This window comes from Stegastes partitus, unplaced genomic scaffold (genome assembly GCF_000690725.1).
Source record: "Stegastes partitus isolate 25-593 unplaced genomic scaffold, Stegastes_partitus-1.0.2 Scaffold1642, whole genome shotgun sequence".
NCBI lineage: Eukaryota > Metazoa > Chordata > Actinopteri > Pomacentridae > Stegastes > Stegastes partitus.
The window spans coordinates 96,910-120,160 of NW_007579373.1; the positions used below are offsets into that span (position 1 = coordinate 96,910).

General features: G+C 40.2%; 1 protein-coding gene across 1 annotated transcript in view; it reads left to right on the plus strand.

Annotated features, from left to right (window-relative positions):
• Window positions 1-17,883, plus strand: part of col18a1a (collagen type XVIII alpha 1 chain a) — a 46,363-nt gene extending 28,480 nt beyond the window's left edge. Inside the window, exons 8-41 of the mRNA XM_008301209.1 lie at window positions 359-556; window positions 819-845; window positions 1,023-1,085; window positions 1,197-1,274; window positions 1,355-1,405; window positions 1,515-1,637; window positions 1,785-1,847; window positions 3,264-3,308; window positions 3,979-4,110; window positions 4,895-4,966; window positions 5,714-5,740; window positions 6,753-6,851; window positions 7,535-7,570; window positions 7,734-7,823; window positions 8,319-8,351; window positions 8,639-8,674; window positions 9,405-9,464; window positions 9,573-9,650; window positions 9,796-9,831; window positions 9,947-10,000; window positions 10,178-10,249; window positions 11,209-11,283; window positions 11,421-11,451; window positions 12,638-12,682; window positions 12,804-12,838; window positions 12,936-13,067; window positions 13,259-13,418; window positions 13,615-13,679; window positions 13,849-13,977; window positions 14,241-14,273; window positions 14,357-14,668; window positions 15,818-16,015; window positions 17,070-17,185; window positions 17,329-17,883. Of these exons, the coding sequence (XP_008299431.1) occupies window positions 359-556; window positions 819-845; window positions 1,023-1,085; window positions 1,197-1,274; window positions 1,355-1,405; window positions 1,515-1,637; window positions 1,785-1,847; window positions 3,264-3,308; window positions 3,979-4,110; window positions 4,895-4,966; window positions 5,714-5,740; window positions 6,753-6,851; window positions 7,535-7,570; window positions 7,734-7,823; window positions 8,319-8,351; window positions 8,639-8,674; window positions 9,405-9,464; window positions 9,573-9,650; window positions 9,796-9,831; window positions 9,947-10,000; window positions 10,178-10,249; window positions 11,209-11,283; window positions 11,421-11,451; window positions 12,638-12,682; window positions 12,804-12,838; window positions 12,936-13,067; window positions 13,259-13,418; window positions 13,615-13,679; window positions 13,849-13,977; window positions 14,241-14,273; window positions 14,357-14,668; window positions 15,818-16,015; window positions 17,070-17,185; window positions 17,329-17,542 (3,018 nt within the window). The 3' untranslated portion in view covers window positions 17,543-17,883. The remainder of the gene's footprint in view (window positions 1-358; window positions 557-818; window positions 846-1,022; window positions 1,086-1,196; window positions 1,275-1,354; window positions 1,406-1,514; window positions 1,638-1,784; window positions 1,848-3,263; window positions 3,309-3,978; window positions 4,111-4,894; window positions 4,967-5,713; window positions 5,741-6,752; window positions 6,852-7,534; window positions 7,571-7,733; window positions 7,824-8,318; window positions 8,352-8,638; window positions 8,675-9,404; window positions 9,465-9,572; window positions 9,651-9,795; window positions 9,832-9,946; window positions 10,001-10,177; window positions 10,250-11,208; window positions 11,284-11,420; window positions 11,452-12,637; window positions 12,683-12,803; window positions 12,839-12,935; window positions 13,068-13,258; window positions 13,419-13,614; window positions 13,680-13,848; window positions 13,978-14,240; window positions 14,274-14,356; window positions 14,669-15,817; window positions 16,016-17,069; window positions 17,186-17,328) is intronic.
• Window positions 17,884-23,251: the final 5,368 nt, after the last annotated feature.

Below are 23,251 nucleotides of genomic sequence, written 5' to 3' on the forward strand. Positions count from 1 at the left end.
AAAAAACAAGGCCTTTTCACACTACTCATTAACTCTAGAAAGATGTTTCACCATGCTAAATATATCTCTCGGTGGACAACGTACCCCTCTGTGTACCACTTCTGAGTCATGCTGCATTTGTTTTATAGCTCAAGTATGTTTTAATTTCCTCTCAATCTACTTCATTTGGGTGCATACTTGTGTCCTTTCTGTTTCTGTGTAAACAAAGCCTGCAATTCAGTTCAGCCAGTTTAATTTTGTTGACGTTTTTTTAGGATAACGTGCCTTTAAAACCTGGGGGGGGGTTAAGTTGACGGATATCGAGAAGCTTACATTTTCAATTTCTCCTAACTTAACACTGATACGTCTTTATCTCCAGGGCAGTGCAGGCTTTGGCTATCAAGGGAAAAAGGGTGATCAAGGCCCACCTGGACCCCCTGGGCCCCCTGGCCCTCCAGGATCTGCAACCGAGTATTCAGTTGGAAGCGACGGCGCCGTTGTTTCGAGAGTCCCTGGACCCCGAGGGCCACCTGGATCACCAGGCCCCCAGGGACCACCAGGAGCTGAAGGAGAGCCGGTTAGTAGCCTGCAGATTAATTGTTTACTTCAAATGACTTCAATTCAACTAAAAAACAAAACAACTGTGCTAGTCACAGTGATTATGTTGAGAACCATGAACAATGTCAGCTTCATTCTATGTTTTTAAATATTTTCTTTTAAAACTTGAATATAAAGTTACATTTAATCGCACCTGTTGACTGAAATTTCGACCTATGCAGTTTGAACTATATATACATCAATGTTCTACAAGGATTTTTTATTTTATTTCAATCTTGCAGGGTGATCCTGGCGAGGATGGGAAAACTGTGAGTTGGTCTTATCTTTTATTTGTAACCCCAACAATAGTGACCAATGGCTTTGAATCTCTACATTTGGTGCCTCTTTCATGTTGAAAGACACCTATTCTGTTTATTCAGGGTGTGTAGTTTATTATACTTCATAACAACCTCTGGTGCCCTAACATTGTGATTTCCTCAACACAGGGCCCTGAAGGACCTCCAGGCTTCCCTGGAACTCCAGGTGACCCTGGAGCCAGAGGAGAGAAGGTTAGAAACATCAACAGAGTAACAGCCAAAAATTAAATAAAAAAAACATTGCAAAGAAGCAGAACTGAGCGTAGTAGACTTTCCTTGTCTTAATGAGTCTTCTAAATACAGGGAGACCGTGGAGAAGGTCAGCCTGGTCCCAGGGGACCCCCGGGACCTCCAGGACCCCCAGGACCAGGCCTCAGATCTGTGAGTTAATATTGTTTAGACATAAACAGACGACTGCCGACTTTTACTGAACACAACTGATTTTAAATAATATGTTTCAGACCTTTGTGGACATGGAGGGTTCAGGATTCCCAGATCTGGAATCTATTCGGGTAAGAAGAAATAAAACTTTCCTTCTCTCCTCAGAGACATGATCTAAGTTTGTGCTATGCAGGTAAAAATCTGATCTGTTCCATTTGTGCATATATACAATGTATGTAGGGACTTCCTGGGCCACCCGGTCCTCCTGGTCCCCCCGGCCTACCTGGTCTCTCTACAGGTGGCACAGGAGTGAGTTCTGGAGCATTTGGACCACCAGGAAAGGATGGAGCACCCGGTCAACCTGTACGTGTCTGTCTTATTGTCCTCCGAAACCACCAGTCACAATATTTCCTTAAACCCTAAAACTGTCTGAACAGCTCCACCAATGAGTACACAGTCTAACCAAATCAACCACTGCTGGATACCTGAACCTAATCTTTTGGCCTTTAGGGCTTGCCTGGTTTACCGGGTACTGATGGTCTTCCAGGAGTTCCCGGTCCCAAGGGAGACAAGGTAACGTCTTCATAGAAATGATTTCTCTAAATACTAACAAAATGTGATTTGTTTTGCTTCTCTAAAACTTAAACCTCCATGATGTGGACAGGATCTAGACACAGTTATTACTGTTCACTTCAAGAGGCACGACAGTTTTTTTAAGCTTTAAATTATATGACTGAACTACGGTGAAACACATGACTTCTGGTAATCGTGATATTTTATTTTATTTATTTATTTTTACTAAATTTAGAAAAATCGTCATTTTATGGGTTGAAAATTGATCAAAACAATATCTACTGTTATGAATCATCCTGAGCCTTGGAAGGCCAAAGCTACATCTACATCAGTACATCTACATTATGACAGAATGTGAACACCGTGTAATCAGAGGGAAAAAGGAGACTGTGAAACATATACATTCTTCCAATTAGTATTTTTCAGTTGTGGCAGAACTGCCCAGACTTGTGCTTTTCACAGCTGTACAAGCATCATTCAGACCCTCATTCTACCCTCCTTATAACTGACATTTTGCTGCCACTTAGAGACTGCCCTATTTTCACTTGCACTTCGATTGCCTCGGCACAAAGAGTTTTGGGCATTACTGGCTTGAGCCAACCGCTCGAACTGCCGCGGCCCAGGACCTCAATGGTCCTCCACCACGCTGATGTTCTCTTCTTGGGATTCTGTGCTGGAAACGTCCTCCACCTGCACACAGGTGCCTTGCAATTCTGTGTCGCTCTGCATTTATCTCTGGCCTGTGGCGGGCACCTGCTGCCTCATATGTCTGCAGTGATGTATATTGGCTGAAGTTAGGCTGAGATCTGAGGGTAAAGTTACAATTTAATTTCCAATGGTGACACAGATAGTTAACATTTTGCGCTGTTCCATTACTCTGCATAATAACTTGGAGCGATTGAGGTCACGAGACCATCCGTTGCTTAGAGTTTTGTCTGGTAATTTACCGTCACCACAACTGGATCAATTACGTGAGCAAGACCCACTTCATTCTAAACACTGACGACTGAGCAGGTGTTAAAATAACATGAACAAACCCTGATGTCTGGTGGGAATTGGTGCAAAATTTCTTCCATTTTCAGAGTGGAAAACAAACTTAACAATGCTGTTAAATCAAACTTCAGTCCTCGTTGCATGGGTTTGTCGAAAAAGGAGGAAGGCAGCTTGTATCAGTGTTCATAGGTCAGTCAAGTGCTGCCATTGGAGCCGTGCACCCAACGCCTGAAGCTCAGACACTGTTTTCATAAATATATCCACAGTTTGTTTTTATCTAGCTTTTAAAAATAATGATTAAAAAAGTAGATAAGTTCATATTTCTTCAGACAGAAAGCGAAGAAAATTCAAGTTTTAGTTTTTCACTTGCTGTTCAGACTTTAATTGCTGTTTGTAAGTTTGTCAATCTGTTTCCCAAATCAGGGTGATTCAGGTGAGCTGGGACTTCCAGGAGCAATCGGAGCAAAGGTATGAATTCATTACCTACTATTTTAATTTTTCTTTTACCCTAGTCAATGTATTGTGATATCTACTCTACAAAACACAGCCAAATGTAAACTGCCCTTGTAGAGGACATGCCAAGTCGACTTTGAGTATTTCTTAAACTTCTCCTATCCCTTTCATTTCTCCAGCCAAGTTCCTACTTTTCTTTTCTCACCAATCTGCTGCCTCACTATTTATCCTCCTCCTTCCCTCCTAAGCCTTCCCATCTGCAGGTAACTGGGCTTCAGCATGTCAGCCATCAAAAGGGGATTTGTGTCTTCTAACAATATGCAAATGTTTGTCAAATATTGTCAGCTGCAGCCTTGACTCAAAGTCTAATCTGAGCACTGGCTATGGTTTTAACATTAATAATGTCTGAATTTAAACAACGATCATGAATGCTGATGCACAACAGTGTGTTAAGTGATGGCTCGTGCTTTTAAAACCACATTTACTTGTACTGATAACCAAATGCTGAATGGTAGCAGTATGGTAGTCGTAGTTCTGTGCAGGAAATGTGAGATTCCTGTCAGTTAATTTACAAAAACCCACATTACCATGGTTACATGCACTTACATCTTTGTATCAACTTTTATCTCAGTTTTTATTTATTCATCCTGAACACTGAATTTACTCCTTTTGTTTCATCCTTTAGGGAGCTCCAGGAGACATCGGTTTACCTGGACGTGCAGGAGATCCTGGACTGGCTGGGTTGCCTGGACCAATGGGACCAGTTGGACCTCCCGGGCCTCCCGGACCTCCTGGACCAAGTTATCGTGTTGGATTTGTAAGTTCTCCTTTGCCCTTTGATAGATGACAAAATGTCATGTTACAAGAGCTATGATGTAATGTTGTTGGGGAGACAGCGAATGATGACGGAATTTAAATTATGAAAACATGTTCAGTAATAATATACAGTACAATACTCTTTTGCATTACTATTAAAATTCTAACTGTAATTAAAGTCATGACTTGACATTCTGACCCTTAACAATCCTAAACCTTGCTATCTGACAGGGTTTTTAGGAAAAACAAATGGAATCCATAAAAAATAGCCTTAACATACCGACAGCCTTGGATTCAGACTCTGACACAACATTTTATGTCACAAATAAGGATAATGGCGTATTATCTGACTGAACAATCCGACAGATTTACTTACCTTTGATGTCAATCGACGGGCCCGTGCACAAGCGCACTGGTCAAATAGGTGTGAGATCCAGCGATGCGTAGTGTTCTAACAATACACTGATTATTATAACAACTATAAACAATAAATATTAACAACAAATGAACCTTCAAGCGTCAAGCCCTCCTTGTATCTCCGACCTCCGTCTTAACAATCCGACAGCCTTGCTATCCGACATAAAAGAAGGTTTTACATCTGGTGTCGGATTGTGTTTGAAGCTCTCAGTGTGTAGCAGAGGTCTTCATGGGTTTCAACACTGGTTCTCATCTCCTAGGGTTCTGGTGAACCTGTGAACACCTCTAGTGTGTAGAAATATAATAAATAAACCAATTTTTCATAAAGAATTTAAAAGTTTTTCATAACATCTTTGTTGTATTTGAAGGATGACATGGAGGGTTCTGGTGGGGTTTTCACCAACGGACTTCCTGGTGTCAGAGGACCAGAAGGAGTACAGGTACATACATTTTTATCAACTTAACGTCCCGCAGAACATCATATATGTCACTTAATGTTACAGGCAAAATTGTAAATAGTTGCACTTTGACGTTTCTCAGTCCCACTATTACAAGTCAGGCTACTAAACTAGCTGTAGCTCTGAAGGGGAGTGTTATATGAGGAGTGTTATTCTAAAACAAGAAAAAAACATCTTCAAACCCTGCACTGTAAAAGCAGGCAGCCAGCTTCCAGAGGATGCAGTGTGGGCTCCTTCAGGTAACTCTTAAACATAGATTAGAGAAATGCTGGTCAACAAAGGATATTTTGTCTAATTAAGAAACTGGCTTGTGAATATTCGGAAATGTAATGTTATGCGTATATTTTGGTATTGTTATGTTGTATTGTTTGCTTGTTGTGGTTGGAGAGTCTGAGGATTTATGAGTCATTTCAATAAATTCAATAAAAAGTGAGGCTCTGACCCCACATCTGATGAGCAGCTCTTGTTTGTGGTCATCTAAACAAGCATATCTGTGTTCCTGGGAGGACAGCAGCAAAACCAGGGCTTTGTAAAATTGTAAACTCAATTAAATCTATTTTGAGTCAAATTAAATCATACAGGTTGTTTGAAATCAAAGGCCTCCAGACAAAGCACCATTATTTCTGTAAAAACAACATGGCATGTATTTTGAATATTGAATATTTAACTGGATGATGATGGGATACTAGAGCTTGCAAGTGACCAAAGGCTGATGTTGTGTGCTTTCAGGGTCCTCCTGGCCTACCTGGACTTCCAGTAAGTAAATAAAGATATTTTTTTGATGATGAGCTGGTCTTCCTGCCCCTTTCCAAACACACAAAACCTTCCTATTTTTAAAGTAAAATCATTTTAGCGATATGAAATATGAAAAGAACTCATAAACAAGCCTGAGGTACAGCTACCTGGGACTGACTCTGTGCTCCCCCAAGTTTATTGATGAGTTCATTTAACATTCAGGTTGGGTTAGTGAAGGTGGACTCATCCTTGATACCAAATAGTACATGCTACTCTACTCTGCTGTCATGTCTTTTTACAAGCATGTTGGTGGCCGTTTCACTGTTTATTGACTGAAATGGAAAAGAGGTCATTTCATGGCTACAAGTGGAAATTCCGAACGCACAAACAGAACTGAACAAGTCCAAGAAGAAAAATACACAAATAGAAGCACTAATACAAAAAGCACTGTAGTTAAGTGCAAAGAAAGCAGCAAGAACGTATCTCAGATGGAAAATGTTGGCAAACACTGAGCGTAAACAGCAACATGACTCATGTTTCTATGGATATCTGCAAAATGTCTGCAAAGTGGCAACCCCCAATCAATAAATGTTAAAATGGCTTTCCGAATGTTTCACTGGTGGTTTGGTTTGATTTGGTCCAAAACCACACAATGGCATTGGACCACATGGTCTGCAAAAAGCAACACAATAAACAGGAAGTAGCTGCAAAGAGCTGCACAACTCAGTGGGATAAATATTTGTTATAAACAACAAATAAGCCAATATCTCCTGTAGTTACATCGTTGTTTACCTCTACATAGATTATCTTCATATCTGCATTCAGATTTGGAGGAATACACAGTCCTATGTGAATGAGCTGCACAGGAAGAGTCAAGGAGATCAAGTATTAAGAGCACAGTAGAGCTAACTGTTGATAGAGGACAAAGTGTTTTGTCTTTGTGCTGTATGCTAGTCGTCTGTGGTTTAACATTCACTTTATTTGTGTGTGTTTTTCTGAATTGAGCTGGTCTAACTTGAATGTACCTCTGCAGGGTAAACCCGGGTTGATCGGTATACCAGGTCAGAAGGGCAGTGAAGGTCCTACAGGAAGAGACGGGCAGCCGGGTCTGGACGGCTTCCCTGGACCACCGGTAAAAAAAAAAAAAGAAAAGAAAAAAAGGATAATTTCTAATCAGACAGATGAGATGAAGAACACTTCAGAGGTTACATAGTGTTAACACAGTGTCAGATGTCTGAGACCTGTGTGTTACGGATGTTGAGGATTTTGTTTGACATGTTACACTACAGACTGAGCCAACTGTCAAAATAAGGAAACACTCACGTTTGTTTTTGTCTGTAACTGTCTGACTTCTTCTAGATGTTTCAACTCCTTCAGTTTGTATCGTGTACCAGAGTCATAACACCATTTATCCCCATGACCATAATAACTAATTTATAAACTCCTTTGTATTGAGTATGTTCCAGGTTATAAAATAGCAACCCCTTATAAATTAATGAGTCAATCAGTTGTGTAAAAAAGTAACTGATATAAAGATTAGACAGTTAAAAACAGCTCACTTCAATTGAAGCTAGACATTAGATTAAAGGTGAATTCAATTTCACATACTTGATAATTCAATTGTTTTTCCATTTTTTTTAACAGGTTTCGAGTATTACATGACTACAATAGAAGAGCAGTGCTTTTGTTGTCTTGAAGTTGATTTGAAAAGAAAGTTGTAGATCTTTTGTCAGACCTTTATGAAGCAGGTATTAGGACATCACTGTTTTCACCTTCCCTGAAATATCTCTTGTCCCACTCTCCTTTATTTTACAGGGACCAAAGGGTGACAGAGGGGACAAAGGAGAGACGGTGAACACTGTTTTTATCATTAAGCAATTATCTGTCAGATGCTCATCCGATATTTTATAAAAACACACACATGCCATCTGACTTTTATCATATTGTCATTTGTTGTCTGTCAGTTGTGGATGTCGTGCTAGACAGGATGTCATTTTTCTTTTTGTGCTTGTAGGGTGAACCGGGTCGAGATGGAACTGGACACCCAGGTCCACCGGGTCCACCTGGACCACCAGGACAAATCATCTACCAGCCATCCGACAACGTAAGTATCAAAACAACACTCAGTAGTCTGAAATCAGCAATCAACCAACTATCAGCCGGAACGTTTGTCTGAGACGATATCCAGCATTTTTCCAATTATCAGTGTTGAGATTTTTTTAAACAAATTAATTATAAAACAAATGAGTGTTAAAATGCTCTTCTCTGGCTCTGATGCAGCTGCTTCTCTATTTCTGTTGTCACTATGTGGTCTCAGTGTCCCACCCAGAGCACGATCTGATACGTGTCAAGATTTCTGTTTGAGTTCATTATGCAAAATTTTGAAACCAAAATTTTCATTTTTAATACAAATATGAAATCAGTTCCAAATCTCAGTTATTGGTCTCACTGATTACTAATAATCTATATCAGCACTGAACAAACCACATAGATCTAACACTTGCAGACATGCACATAAGCAACACTGTGAAGCAGGATTTTAATTAGTTTAAACCGTTTAAATCAGTAATAACATCCATCTCAACTCTATTGTCTGCAGTTTGATGGTGTTGCTGGCAGAGCTGGGCCTCAGGTAAGTTGTTATTATTACATAATAACACTGCAACCCAAATATTACGGCTTCACGCGCGCACACAGTTTTTGTATTTGCACACAAACAAGATATTAGCATCTGTTTCTATGAACCAGACATTCACCAAACATCTTACTCTACAAACTGCATTTTAACTCAGATTGGTTGAAGAGCACGGTCAGATGTGCATGTGTTTGTTTTATATTTAAAGTCAGTAAAACAGAGGACACTGATCTTATGTAAAAAGAAAAATACAGAAAAATAAGTAATATTTTTTTCCTGTACAGGGCGGGCCTGGTTTACCTGGTCAAGCTGGATTTCCTGTGAGTATCCCAGTGTTACATCATTTATAGAGAACATGTGGACTGTATTAAAGGTTTCTGTTTGTCTAAAATTGAGTCTAAAATAACACGGTATTTATTAACTGGAAAGCACATGTCTTTTCACCGGACACATGTAGCAAATACTGTTGACAGTTGTTCTCACATTAAGATGCGAACCACAATCTTCAAACCACTTTGTGACATTTTCTGTGATCTGCAGCTAACTGCCGCGTTTTATTGTATTCATGTCTGGGCAACAATGACACAAATGAAAGGGCTGGGATGGACTCAAATCATTGTTGTCTTCATGAGATTTGTTCACAATAACAGAAATATAGAATATTAGCAAACTCAGACTTCAATAAAGAGATTAGACTGTCAGTGTTGAATTTGTGTGTGTGGGGACGTGACCCCGCTGCTGACATTTGTATTCTAGACTGTGTTCCTTTTCTTAATCCATATCCATTACTATCATTTGGCAGGCATTAAAAGCTTCTCTGACTCACAGTCATACTACATTGCACTTCATCTACTTCAAAAAGTGGACAACATGTAGTTCTCCACTCAGCAGATCAGAGCAGTGCTGCGATGACAGAGACTAATAGGATGTCTGATTACGCTGGTTAGAACTGATCTACGAGGACAAAGAGTTTCTAGCTGTCACATGACTGTTAATCTGACCCCTTCTTAGTTTTTCAAGTGTCATGTTTGTATTGAATCTATCTCCCAGGGTCCAATTGGACCAAAAGGTGACAGAGGAGACCCCGGTCCTCCAGGCTACGCAGTGAAGGTAAAATCTAATTTGTCGTTCAACGATTCATTTAGCCCCTTGTTAACATGGAGACACCCGTTTCACCCAGTCTGTGTTGTCTTGTCGCTGCTGCTGCTGTGTGTTCAGGGAGAGAAAGGGGAGCCTGGCTTAGTAATTGGACCAGATGGAAATCTTCTGTATCTGGAAGGGCTGGGTGGTTCGAAGGTAAAGTCTCACTGCATCCGTCTGTCTGTCCGTCCTGATGCCTGTTCTGATCTACCTAAGCTGTTCTGTGAGTTTTGTTCTGGTGGTATGTCTGTTCTTTAAACTAATTTTCTTTCTTTCTTTTTTTTTTATCCCATGCATCTAGGGAGACAGGGGGGTTCCAGGACCTGTTGGACCCCCTGTAAGTGTTAGAGTTTCTAAGATTACGTGCTAACTGTGAAAATGAATGACTGTATTTTTGCAGTTTCACTTTCTTGTTGACTCACACTGTCTTATTTCATGATTTATTGTTGCAGGGCCAGTATGGGCCTCCTGGATTAAAAGGTGAAATTGGAATGCCTGGAAGACCTGTAAGTGCTCCATTCTTGCTGTCTGATGTTGTTATATTTTTACATGTATTGCTATTCTGTGGTTATATAATGGACCACATACATTTCTGCTGTATATCATTACATTAGTGTAGTTTTTACCCCTTTGTCTCTATTATTCCAAGTGCAGATATTAAATCAAAGACTTTTTCTGTTCAGGGTCGCCCTGGTGTCAACGGATACAAGGGTGAGAAAGGCGAGCCAGGAGGTGGAACTGGCTATGGCTACCCTGTAAGTAGTAATATTACCTGTAGTCTGACTCACCACATGTACACTTTGGGTATAAGCCGTCCAATTCCACTGCACACTTTCTCCTCCCCTTCCACTGTTTTTTGTTTATTTTGGTAAATAACTCTTATATACCGAAACAATTCACTATTTTGCAGCGGCACCATTGCTGCATCCTGGATTTAGCACCACCCAAGATGACTGTGATTGGCCTTCAGTTAGAGAGCTTATTCCCTTATTGCTGCAGAGCTGCAGAGAAAGGTCTGGCTATGTAAGACTATACAATTACCAATAGCTGGCAGACTTCACAGCTACAGCAGCTATTCAAGAGAGTTCGACATCATCTTGCTTATTCTACAACCAACAAACCAGCTCAAACTCTACTCAGATCTCACAAAGACTCGTGCCAGCCACGGGTGAAGCTTGTCAAGAACCGCACACACTCAGTGAAAAGGAGGAGGGTTGCATTGTGCATAGAAAATGGGCTAGCTTTTGATTTAGCTTACTTGTTTTTAATAAGCCTTGATTTAACGAGGCAACCTTGGCTGCTGCTCAACCTAACTTTTAGCTCACTAGCTAGCTATGTTCTCTTCAGAACATTTCCCCTTGGAAAAGCTCCCATGTAGCACCAATGAGCCGACCCTTGTTTAATGGTACAAATTCTGCTCTGCATGTATGTCTTGGAGGAAGAACTTGCGATGAGTGTTGCTTTTCCTTTCAAACTGTTTTTTGATGCCACCATGCCAAATGTTGATAGACATGGATGTAGATACACCTCTTCACGGGAGGGATTTTAAATTCTAACCAAAGCTGTACTTGTTTACATCAATGCAAACAATAATTGATTTGGATATGTCATTTTATTTCATTGATACTATCTCAAATTTCTCAACTTCCAAATGGGCTACCAGTCTGTATAAACAACAGAAAAACAAACAAACAAACAACCTTGTTTTCATTAGGGAGTCCCTGGCCCACCAGGACCACCGGGACCACCTGGACTCCCTGGGCCAGCCATACCTGTAGATCGATTCAATGTGAGTAATAAGAACCCACACCTCATTCTCTGACTTACATTTTGGGCATTCATACGTATCAGTTAAAGTCGATGTCGCTCATGTACCCTAAACTAAATCTTTTTTCTTTGCTGCTTTTTGTTTTTTTCTCTTCATAGCGCTATGATGACACTTCAAGGAATTACCCAGGTAGGATGTCCCCATATGCAATATTTATTATTTTAACATCAAAACAAAATACAGCAGAACAGAACTCCTCAAAGAGACGGATCAGAATGGAGAAGTTAAGTAAACGTGACAAAGGAGGAGAGATTTATAAAGGGTTTAACGTGTCTGGAGAGATGAACAGTTCTATCTTAATTTCAGTTTGGTCCTGCTGCTTCAGCCTGAAGTGGATATACACTCTACTGTCAAGAGATTAAGCTGTCAAGACTGAATCTGAAGAATGAGTAGATAAAACAGAAGAAAACCACTATCAGTAACGCATGATGTGAAGTGTTGTGGAGTGCTAAACTCAGTTACACCGGTGAAGCATGTGAAGCTACTCTGAGCTATGTAGAACTGAATTGTGGAGCTAGACTGTTGAACTGTTTTCAGCGTTTCAGTGTTGGGGATTTTTGTGGTTGGGGCAGAAATCACGGCTCAATGACGCACCAGAGCCATACTTTGTGTTGCACATCACCCAGTTGTATTAGCATCAGTGGATCTAAAGTATCTCAACTGTGGGAGCAGCAACCCTTTAAGTTGATTTTATGTGGTGCTGTGTGAGTTTATCTTTAATGAAACATTAGCTAAAGTCAGTGCAAGTAATGCTGTATTGGTCTTTTTCTCTGATGTTTAATGTGATCCTCAAAACCAGACCTCCTCTTCTTCATCTTATCACTGGTAACACATTTAAATAAGGAGATCACACTGTTTTGCAAATTTTGCATAGCTTGCTATCAAACTGTGCACTGCAGCAGGTGTAAAGTTGTGATCGAACAGGAGAACCTGTCACCCACTAAACGTGGGTAAATTTTTTTTTTTAGCATGTTAATTAACGGCACAATTTGAATTGTGTTCTGGCTCTTGTGGCTCAAGCTTGTATGGCTGTACAAGTCCAATGAAGCTGCTGGACCGAGGATCTAGTTTTCAGGTTGTAGTGTATTTGACACTTGAGAGATTTCACCTTTCCTCTGTGTTTGGATGTAATTTCAGCACCTTCAGTGTGCACGTCCCCAGCTTTTCAGGGAAAAAAATGCTTATTATTTTGGGCCTTGACTTTTGACTTTGTCATTTAAATTTAGCCGTGTGGTTAGTAACACGTTTTAATGAGGTGTGACAAACTCAGAACACAAATTAACATGGCTTTTAAATATGTTGTAATTTGTCGTAGTGGTTAAAGGAGAAAAAGGAGAGCGTGGACTTCAAGGGATCCCAGGTAAACTCTAGAGTTTGCATAAATAAATGCACTTATTACTAATATGACATATACATGTATGTGTATATACATACGTCTGCAGGACAGTTTGTTTTTCTAACGCATCTTTCTTTTTTTTCAGGAACAGCCTCTAATTTCGATATTTACACATTTAAGGTAAACTACCTTCCCAGTACACCACCATCAGTTTTCTTAGTATGCTGGATGTACTGTCAGAGGAAAAACCATCATAACATTAAATGTTTTCCAACAGAATGAACTGAAGGGAGAGTCTGGAGACCCAGGTGTCAAGGGAGAAAAGGGAGAGCCTGGTGGTGGATATTATGACCCACGTTTTGGAGGACTACAGGGCCCACCAGGGCCACCTGGCAACCCAGGTCTACCGGTGAGTTCTGAGAGTACAGTGTCTCACTCATATGTTTTTAGATCCTGGTTTGTGAGAAGATCTCTGGTTTTACTTGGTTGGTTAGCAGCAGACTAGTTATCATAAACAAAAGTTGTTTGTCCTGAATAGATGTTTGACATTTCAGAAATATATATCATGTTATAGGAATTTAGAGTTTTCTTTTCTGTTAGGGTCCAAAGGGAGAGTCCATAGTAGGCCCTCCTGGACCCCAGGGACCACCGGGGCCAACAGGGATTGGATATGATGGGCGTCCAGGTCCTCCAGGACCACCTGGACCTCCAGGACCCTCAGCGTCTCCCTCACTTCCAGGAGCATATAGGCCCAATCCCCGTAAGTGGCCTTTTTGCTGGTTAAAAATATTCTGAATAATCCCTACAGGGTTCAGATGTTACTAATAAAGTCTCTTAAACAACTAGTGTTGCATTAAGCTATACTGTTTGCACTTTAGCCGCTGACTGGTAGAGACAAATTTCACTTGATCTGTTAAAATGACAAACCACTGACAAGCTTTACTTTCATGTTAAAGCTGTCAGTGTCCCTGGACCTCCTGGTCCTCCTGGCCCACCTGGAAGTCCGGGTCTTTCGTCTGGGGTAAGTTCAATAACTTAAATCACAATTCATACATCAATCTGCAGACTATTTCAGTTGTGATACAACTGAATGAGTGTGTCTTAGATTTATATCTGATAAAATATGCCATTTAATCATTTAGTTATTAATTGTACCTCCAGGTGTTTCACAGTTCATTTGTTCTCTCCAGGTCACAGTTTTGGGGTCATATGACACAATGATTGCTACTGCCAGAAGCCAAGACGAGGGCAGTCTCATCTACATCATAGACAAAGGGGACCTTTACTTGAGAGTACGCAACGGACTGCGGCAAGTCATGGTACGATCATCTACTTCCCAATAGTGCAATTTGTTGAATTTCATCATCGTACTGAAAAAGGCGTTTAAACTATCGGCCATACCACAGAACTTAAATACGATTAGATACTAAAGTTGGAGTTCTAAAAATCTTTTTGGCTATTAGGTCACATTAAAAAAAAAAAGCTTGTATAGCTGCTGCTATGACCCTAGTTTAAAAAAAGATGATGTTGTCACCATGAGTTTATGCAAAAAGCACTAACCAGCTGTTTCCCTTCCTCCCAGCTCGGCCAGTACAGTCCCTTCTTCAGAGATCTGGTAAGTTCTCCAGAGTAATAAAACACTATATTTGACATTCACTGACTGATTGTAATTTCTAAATCTATGTTTTTCCTTTAAAGGAGAACGAGGTGGCAGAGGTCCAGCCGCCACCTGTGATTCTGTACCCCCAGTCCCAGGACCAGTCGCAGAACAACGGAGCAGGCCACTACTCCCAGGGTGGTTCTGCCATACGACCGCTTGAGCCACCGCCAAACCCACCCGTCGATCCCAGATACCCCCCGCAGTATGAGCCCCGATTCCCCGACCAGAGACACACAGGTCACACAGATGGAAGATTAGCCACTGAGAATAGACACCCTGTGACTCCAGCGCGGCGACCCAGCCCACCTGTGCCAGAACCTGCGGGCCGCGTTGACACATTGGGATCAGCAGTGAGTAGAGCTGAAGCAGGAGAGCTCGGACATAAGATATCAATCTGCCTCATCATGAAGGCTGCTGTGTCACTTTGTTGTAGTGTTAATTGGTATAAAATCATGAATGGATTCTAAGAACTTAAATTATAACATTATTGAATAAAGTTTATTTTCATATAGTGCAGAAAATAAGCATGAGCCGTGGAACAGCTGGGACATTACAAATCATAAAACCTGAAGACAGGAATGAGATTCAAACAGTTCCAGCCTTGCTTTTAAATCCTTTCAACTTTAAACATGTTTTGTTTGCTCTGGGTGAATGAAGACGTGTCAGCTTGAAAAATGTGCTGCTTTTATCGTTTCATTCACTCAGCATAGGACCAAATACATTTCAAATGTTTTGTCTAACAAAAAATAAAAAAATGTATATTTAAGAGTCTAGGTTCATCTAATCACGTTAACGACACAAGCGGCCGTTTCAATAATGATTTAGGGGTCAATTACCTAATTGTCTAAACCAGAGACGTTGTACTGAGCGGAGGGGCTGTAGGGCTTTCACCAGATATTTTATCACTGCTCTGTGACATTCATTTGCCCTGTCCTGATTCATTTTGCTGTGAAGAAAAACCGTTCCTCCCTGTAGGCTGCAGCTGCATAAGCCACAGAGGCTCAGAAGTAGAAATTATATTAATTCCACTTATTCATAGAATGAATGGCAATAAAGTGAAACACTAATTCTTGAGTGCGTGTCATTACCACAAGGTAGACTTACTGTGACAGGCCAGAGAATGTGGTGTAAGGTTGGCAGTAAACTGATGCGATGCACAAGCAGATAAGACGGCAGATAATCGTTAAACAAAGTGCTCGTCATTCCTCCCAGAACCAGTACATGCTGCAGTTGTTTGCTGATTTTGTAAAGTTTAAGCTGGCCTGCCATCTTGTTAACAACAATGGTTCATCACATGTTGATATACATCAGTCCGTAGCTGTGTCATAAAGACGCAAACAAACTTTGAAGAATGAAAGTTCTGGTAAATGAAAGCTCTCTCAATGTATTCATGGTGTAAACTTTATCACTGTTAGTCTGCAATACATTTTCTTGTAACAAAACCAGATTAGCGATAAGGCTCCTGTTTTAACATGAACCTGTGATCCTGTCTTCACCAGCTCCACCTCATCGCCTTGAACGCCCCTCAAACCGGTAACATGCGAGGAATCCGTGGGGCAGACTTCCTGTGCTTCCAGCAGGCCCGTGCTGTGGGTCTGAAGGGAACCTTCAGAGCCTTCCTGTCCTCCAAGCTTCAAGACCTCTACACCATCGTCCGCAGGTCGGACAGGGACAGCTTCCCCATCGTGAACCTCAAGGTGAGATTCTGATGCTCGAGAAGTGAGGAAGTATTAACAAGTACACCTGCAGCGCTGACGGCAGAGTGTGAAATACACAGTGACAATCAGGGGTCAAGGCTTTCCTTCCTGGACATAAAGGGAAGTGCAGTGCAGGTGTGTGCTTCAGTCAACTGAAGTCGTACAAATCCTAGAGTATCTTGATGGTTGAACATAAAGTCTTTATGCAGACAATGATAACTCAAATGTATGATATCCTCTCATACCACACAGCAACTTTTGTAGCCAACCTACAAAGTATTCCAGAGCACTATTAAACAGTATGCTGATAATAAAAAGGTATCACAAAGCCCTGCTGTTAAAAACAATATTATTTACCATTTTATTAGTATCGGTAACGAATGGCAGCGTTTTAATAGAACCCGTATTTCTTCTCATATTCGGGCAGCACTGTGCTTCCACTGTCTGCAGGATAAGTGTGTGTGACCACCAGTTTTTTCCTTCCTTTGTAAGCAAACCGCTGTTTTCATAGTGACAAAAAGAGAGCCGTAACTCGCCGACCGTTGCACGGATTGTTGACAAAGCGGACATACACAGCAAAACATGGTGTTGTTTAACTGACAGCCAACAGTGAAGGCCAGCCCACGGACAGCACAGAGCCTGTACGAGTGACTAATGCTAAAGATCGCTCAATAGTCTGAAAATGGCAGCTGGGTTCCTAAATTCTAAGTCGTAAGAATAGACTATGAGGATGTAAGCCGCTGCAGTGATAAAAGTCAAGGTTAAGAAATGGTCTGGTCCATTTTAGGGGTGTCTGATAAAGTTAAACAAGTATTGTTCAGGCAAGAATACAGGACATAGAGTGTATGGTAAAATGTACAATTGCAAGGAAAGAGAAATAAATGTTTTGAGACTGAAAGACACAATTGGAAAGTTCTGAATAAGACTATTCCTGAGTGGTGCAGTTTCTTGGATATGTATTCACTGCTCTCTAACTATGCTCCATGTATCTTGCTGCTTTATGAACAACAATCAAACATACCACTGTTTTGTTTTGTTGTTGTTTTCTTTGCAGGACCAAGTGTTGTTTAGCAGTTGGGAGTCCATCTTTGGTGACAACGCCAGCAAAATGAGGGAGAGTACCCCTATCTATTCCTTTGATGGTAGAGATATCCTCAGGGACAGCGCATGGTGAGTGTTTGTTTAATCTGAAAATCATATTTTTTCTGTTGTTTCCTTTGCTGATTTACAGTTGTATTTTTTTTATACTCAGTTGTTTTCGTATTTGTAGCCACATACTGTATATTCTGACCTCTGTTTTTGATCACCTCCAGGCCTGAGAAAATGGTTTGGCATGGATCAAGCAACAAAGGCCACCGGCAAACAGACCACTACTGCGAAACATGGCGGGCAGGCGACCGCGCTGTCTCTGGTCTGGCATCGTCTCTACAGAGCGGCCACCTCCTGCAGCAAACCTCCAGCAGCTGCTCCGGCTCCTACATTGTCCTCTGCATCGAGAACGCCCTCACATCACCCTCCAAAAAATAAATCCCGTCCATCCTCCATTTTTTTTTTTTTGTGATCTGTTGTTTTTTTTCTATTTTTATGTCCAAGCAGACATGTTTTTTTTTTTTTTTTAGTTGTTGTTTTTTTTAATTCCCAGACAACGCAGCTTGTGAATATGCGGCGTCCAATGAACTGGCCCTGTGGCACTTCGCCTGGCAGGGACGCTTTGCATCGTCTGCTCCTCCCCTCCATATACGCCAAAGAAATGGTTCAAACAGAGGGGTGTTGGTCCTTTTTCTCGGGGGCATTGGCACATATTTTCTTCAAGGGGCAGAACAACAGCAGAGAAGCTGAAAGCGTTCTCAAATTGTATCCCTTTTTTTTAAAAGAAACAAATTCTGTATATTACATGTTTGTCATTTGTGTTCTTTTTTTTTTTTGATGTTATCAATGTTTTACCTTTTGAACTGTTTTTAAAAATGCTATATCCATCCTGTTATTGTTTTTATTTTTATTTTAGGTATTGATCATTTCCACATTTTTTTTTTCCAATTTCAGTTTAGAATTTCGGGTTCCGATGGGGTACAGCAAACTTTTAAAGACTATTTTAAATTTTTAAAAAAAGATAATAGATATTTATTTTTAAATGAAGTTATGTAAGGACAAAAAAATAGAAAATCTAAAAAAATGCTAAATACCCTCATTTATATTTTACACCACGCAGAACATTTACGTCTTTATTCAATAGAGCCTCCGATCAGAAACTGTGCCTTATAACACACCGTGGACTGCTTTACACAATAAGCTCATATAGTGAAACACATTATTCTGCAGATACGGAAACGTTGCAGTAGCTACATGACTGTAAAGAATAATCCCACATCTGGGGGGTGAAATTCCTTCAAGCGAAAACTGCGACTTTGAAATGATTATATCCCCTTTCGCCACCTTATAAAAAGCTATCAGTGAGTAAAGCTGGAGATGATTAGTTTGCTGCTAATCTGTGTTGCAGTGAGTGTTATCGCGATTGTTAGGGACAGAAAAACCAGTATGTTAAGGAGAACGTTTTTCCAGTAGCCTCGCATGACATTTCAGAGACTAACTTGGCCTACTGATGTCTTGACTGAACCTGTGGATATCCATTTTTTTTTTTTTTTTTTTTTTTAAAGTAACAAAATTGCGTTGTACTGTTTCTCCCAGGCACTGAATTAAAGTCTTTTTCAACCAGTACTGTACACTGGTCTGTACAGTGTGTTGAATTCTTTAATCGCTCAACCAAATCAAGCATCGCATAAAGACGTCCAATGACACCGTGACCTTGACAGCTTTCACTCAGCAGGCCTGACCAGCAATTTTATGACCTATTCAAAGGAATGTTGCTGATGGCATTGACTCCACCACAAATCAGTTTCTCCAGTGGCAATGATCGTGCACGGTCATACATCATCTACTGACCTTCACAGTCCCCTGTAAGATAATTCAATTCAACATAAAATCACCATCACATCATAGGATTGATAATATATTTCTTATATATTAAATGAGACTGTGTTCATGTAGAAGGTCATGAATGTTAATTAGTTGATCTTATAGTGCAATACGACTATAAACAGAGGCACCTTCTATTAAAGGGAAATGGTAAAACAAACAAAAAACATATATAATAACAAGCATTTTGAAATGAATCCATGCACAATATTTAAATTTCTGGCCGATACCGATATCTGATACTAAGATTTCTGATATCGCCGATAACCGATATTACCGATGTCGATATTCAATTTTTGTTCACCCCGAAAAATGATTTTAAGTAAGCTCTGTGAGAAACTATTCAAAAGAAGCCCGTACCAAATTAGACCACACAGTCTTCTTTACGACGCAAAAAAAGTAAAACATATTTAAACATATTTTAACATATTTAATGTTCAAGTCCAGGACCATTTAAGTGAAAACATCTGTGAAATAGCAGCAATATCAAACGTAGAGACGAAAGCGCTAACGTTAGACAATCATCAGTTTTTCACATTGACTCAATTTGTTCATTGGACCGATACCGATATATCAGAAAAAACACTAATATTGGCCGATACTGATGTGGTTGTCGATATATCGTACATCCCTTTAAAAAAAACGTTGCATTAAGCCCTTTGTGCCTGCAGAGGGAGCTGTGTGGAATCTAATAAATTGCCTCAAGTGATGTCATTTAAGTCAGTGCTCGAGTCAAGTTTGATACTGAAAAAATCTGAGCTGATGGCGTAGACAGAACCAACCTCACCACGGCGCTAACTGTCCCAACGCTAATCTCCATGCCGAGTGCGCTGCACAACATGGAAGCAATCGAGAAAACATTTTTACCATATAACTGGGAAGGCAGTTCTAATTTAAATGTATGGGAACCATCTTGGAGTCCAGTGTCAAGACGTAACAAAGCATTAATGGTTTAAACTAGGGCTAGGTTGTACATCAACTCCTTAAAGTCCCTCTTGTTGATATGTAAACACCTAAAAAGTCAAATAAAATACTGTATTAATCCCCAAGGGGAAATTAGGTTGTTACAGCTCAAAGATCAAGTTATCACCACCATAAATACTGATAAACAAGCAAAAATAAACAATAAGAATATAAAATGCAAAATGTACAATAAGTGTTATATTTCAAGTAGAAAAGTAGGAAGATACTTGTGTAGAAAAGCTACATATTCAGAAGTTTGTCGCATTAAAATGATCCCCTCATACAACGTTGCCTCCTCTAGAATATCCAGATCTATAAAATAATCACCACTCACTCCTCCCCACTCGCTGCAGCTTCAGGACACCAGCTCTCCTACATTACTGCTCAAACACTGTAAAGTTAATTCACACTACACAATGGAACCTGTAATATTCAGGAATTCAGCCATACATGCTTCATCCTGAAACCAATTCTGTCTTTTTTCTTTTTGAACTAAATTTTATTAATCAATCTGCAAAATCCAACATAATACAGTACAGTGCACGAATTATATGGCTTACAGATTCATGTTTTTCTTTTTTTTCCTGAACAGCAACTGAATTTCCCTCCCCTCCCTACTCATAGAAACACAACAATGAGTAAATGATAATCCAAAATACAGAAAAAGAAAAAAAAAATCATAATAATTATAATAAATAAACTAAATCAAAGTAAAATAGACAAACCAAGATGATGCGATTGGTTCTTCAGGTTTGCTACTTATGAAAACCTGGGCGCCTGTGCACTTGAGACTGTCATCAGTATATTGAACCTTAAAGCTGAAAATGCATGAAAAATGAATTAACTTCTGATTAGGAAACCACTTTTAAATATTTCGGATGAATTTTTGTTGTTGCATTTATTTTCATCGCTGTCTCAGAAATCTAAAAAGTGCTTCTGACATCTCACATTTGGCTCTGAGTTACAACATTTAACCCAGTTTGTAAAAAAAAAAAAAAAAAAAAGCCTAGCTATACAGTACATCACCAGTTAGAGCTATAATGTTTGGTCCATATCGCCCAGCCCTAGTTTATACTGGGTTAAAGTAACCTAATAACCTCCCAAAGTAAATAAGGGCTAATAGCTCCAGGCTACATTAGTCCCCAGTAGTACAATACACTCAAGTCTCTAATGAAATTGTCAGGGGTCAAGTTGCATTGTGGGTAATTGAGTCACTATGTTCTGATAAGGAAGAAAAATGTGTGGACGTGCTGCATCAGCTTTGTCCACTGGAGCCCTGACCGAGTTCCAGGAGAGCAACACAAAATCAGCAGATTACTCAGAACTAAGGTACTAGTACAAACTTGCCTGAACACACAAAGACTGACGTTTTTCTAAATGAAACTACCAGGATATCGTGGATACATTGGCTGCGGGTCTACAAGCAATGGGGATTTTAAAGGAGAACTAAATTAGGTCACCAGTCATTCATGGTGGCTTATAAAATCCCCTCAAATCTCTTCCTTAAAGTTAGGAGGCGTTCAAGATAATATTTGATTAAGAAGATTAATTCAAATTACTTAGAGATGACCCAAATTGGTAGTTACTTTAAAATGGTAAGCCCGGCATAAAAGAGTTTCTTACCTTGAGGTCGCTACGGCGGACGGTATCTTATCTCTAATGCTGGTGAGCTGTGATCATGTGACACAGCTAAAGCTAAAGATGACGGAATATTAAGATCAGCATTCAGGAGAACGACCACACCATGCCAATGTGGTGTTTAAAACAGACGTTCTTCTACATCTAGGTATAAATTATGTCCTTACAGACATAATCTGAAGTGTAGTTAAGGTACAAGAACACATTCTACAGCAATCCAATGTGCTCTCTGTTCACATCTATGGGCTTGTACTCTCATTTTTGCTAAACAGTGCAGTGAAATGTACATGTAATGATATGGGCCAATAATGTAACTGTTTTTTCCAGGCTCAGAAAACGAGGTGTTGAGACCAAACTGCTGTACAACGGCTTGTTTTATGAGATATAATGAGGAATATTAAAACGATGTTGTATCAGCAGTGCTTTTTGTACGTGGAAGGGCACTTGGAGAGAGCAGACCTCCTTCAAGAGCAGTAGACCATCCTTCGATGATAAGTTAGAGTGTAAAACCTTAATGACACAACATTTAACAGGTTCTTCCTTTGCTCTACCTTTCCACCAAGTTTCACCGGCTTGGTCGTTTTTTCAAAATTCAGTAAATGGTTATGAAAACATACCTTCCTTGATGGAAGCGATAGAAGCTGTGCTGTGAACGGGTCAAGCAATATTCACATGATGATTCAATTTGGTTCTAATGTTACTGCATTTTATATTGAGGAAATCAGCTGGCAAGTAGCGAACTACAGGACAATTATTTTGTGCTAATTAAATCATTTTTCTTCCAGCACATGCACTATGAGGATATGGAGAATGTGTTCATGTTTATGTGTGCCGTGACAGGAGTGAGTTATAGCAGCTGCACCGCACAGTTCTCCTGTGCTGCTACTTTTAAACATCCAAATGGTAAAAATAGAATAAGGTAAACACTGAATATTAAAAGGAAAAATAAACCAGTTTCAGGTAAGATTGGGGACACAAACTGGGAAATGTTGTTGTGAAGACAAGCCTGTGTAAAGTATGGGAAACAGCAGTGTGAGTAACCAGGTTGGAGCATGTCAGCCTGGAACGGAAAGCACACATCTCGCTAATAAATCAACAAATCTGTGTGTTAGTGTGTGTTCTACACTTGTCTTGACAACAGTCTTGGCAGGTGTATTACTGGGGACACGAGATAAACACTAACCAGCAGTCAGTCATGATGGTAGTGCAGGGAGGACTCAGTCACGCAACAACGTCATTTGCGATGACAACAGCGCTTCACAAAAATGGTAACGTCCCGTTAAAGAATGGATTCCCCTCTGAAGAACATGCTGCCGCTGAACAACGACCTGACCCATGATCACCTACGGTGTGGAGGTGTTTTAGACTGAGACCAACAGTGTGGTATTCTCAGCCGATCGCATCACTGCAAAAGCTCTTGAAGTCAAAGTAGAGAACTTTGTTGAGGCTGCAGCGACAGAGGCAACGTCCTGTTTACTTTTTGTCTACACTAGGGACATAAATGATTCATTGTTAATTGATTAATTGCCATAACAATGTATTACACCGATGACATGCATGTAAGAAAATAGATCTATCTATCTATACATCTATCCATCCATCCGTCCATCCATCCATCTACCAATGACATGCATGTAAGAAAATGTATTGTAGATCCATCCA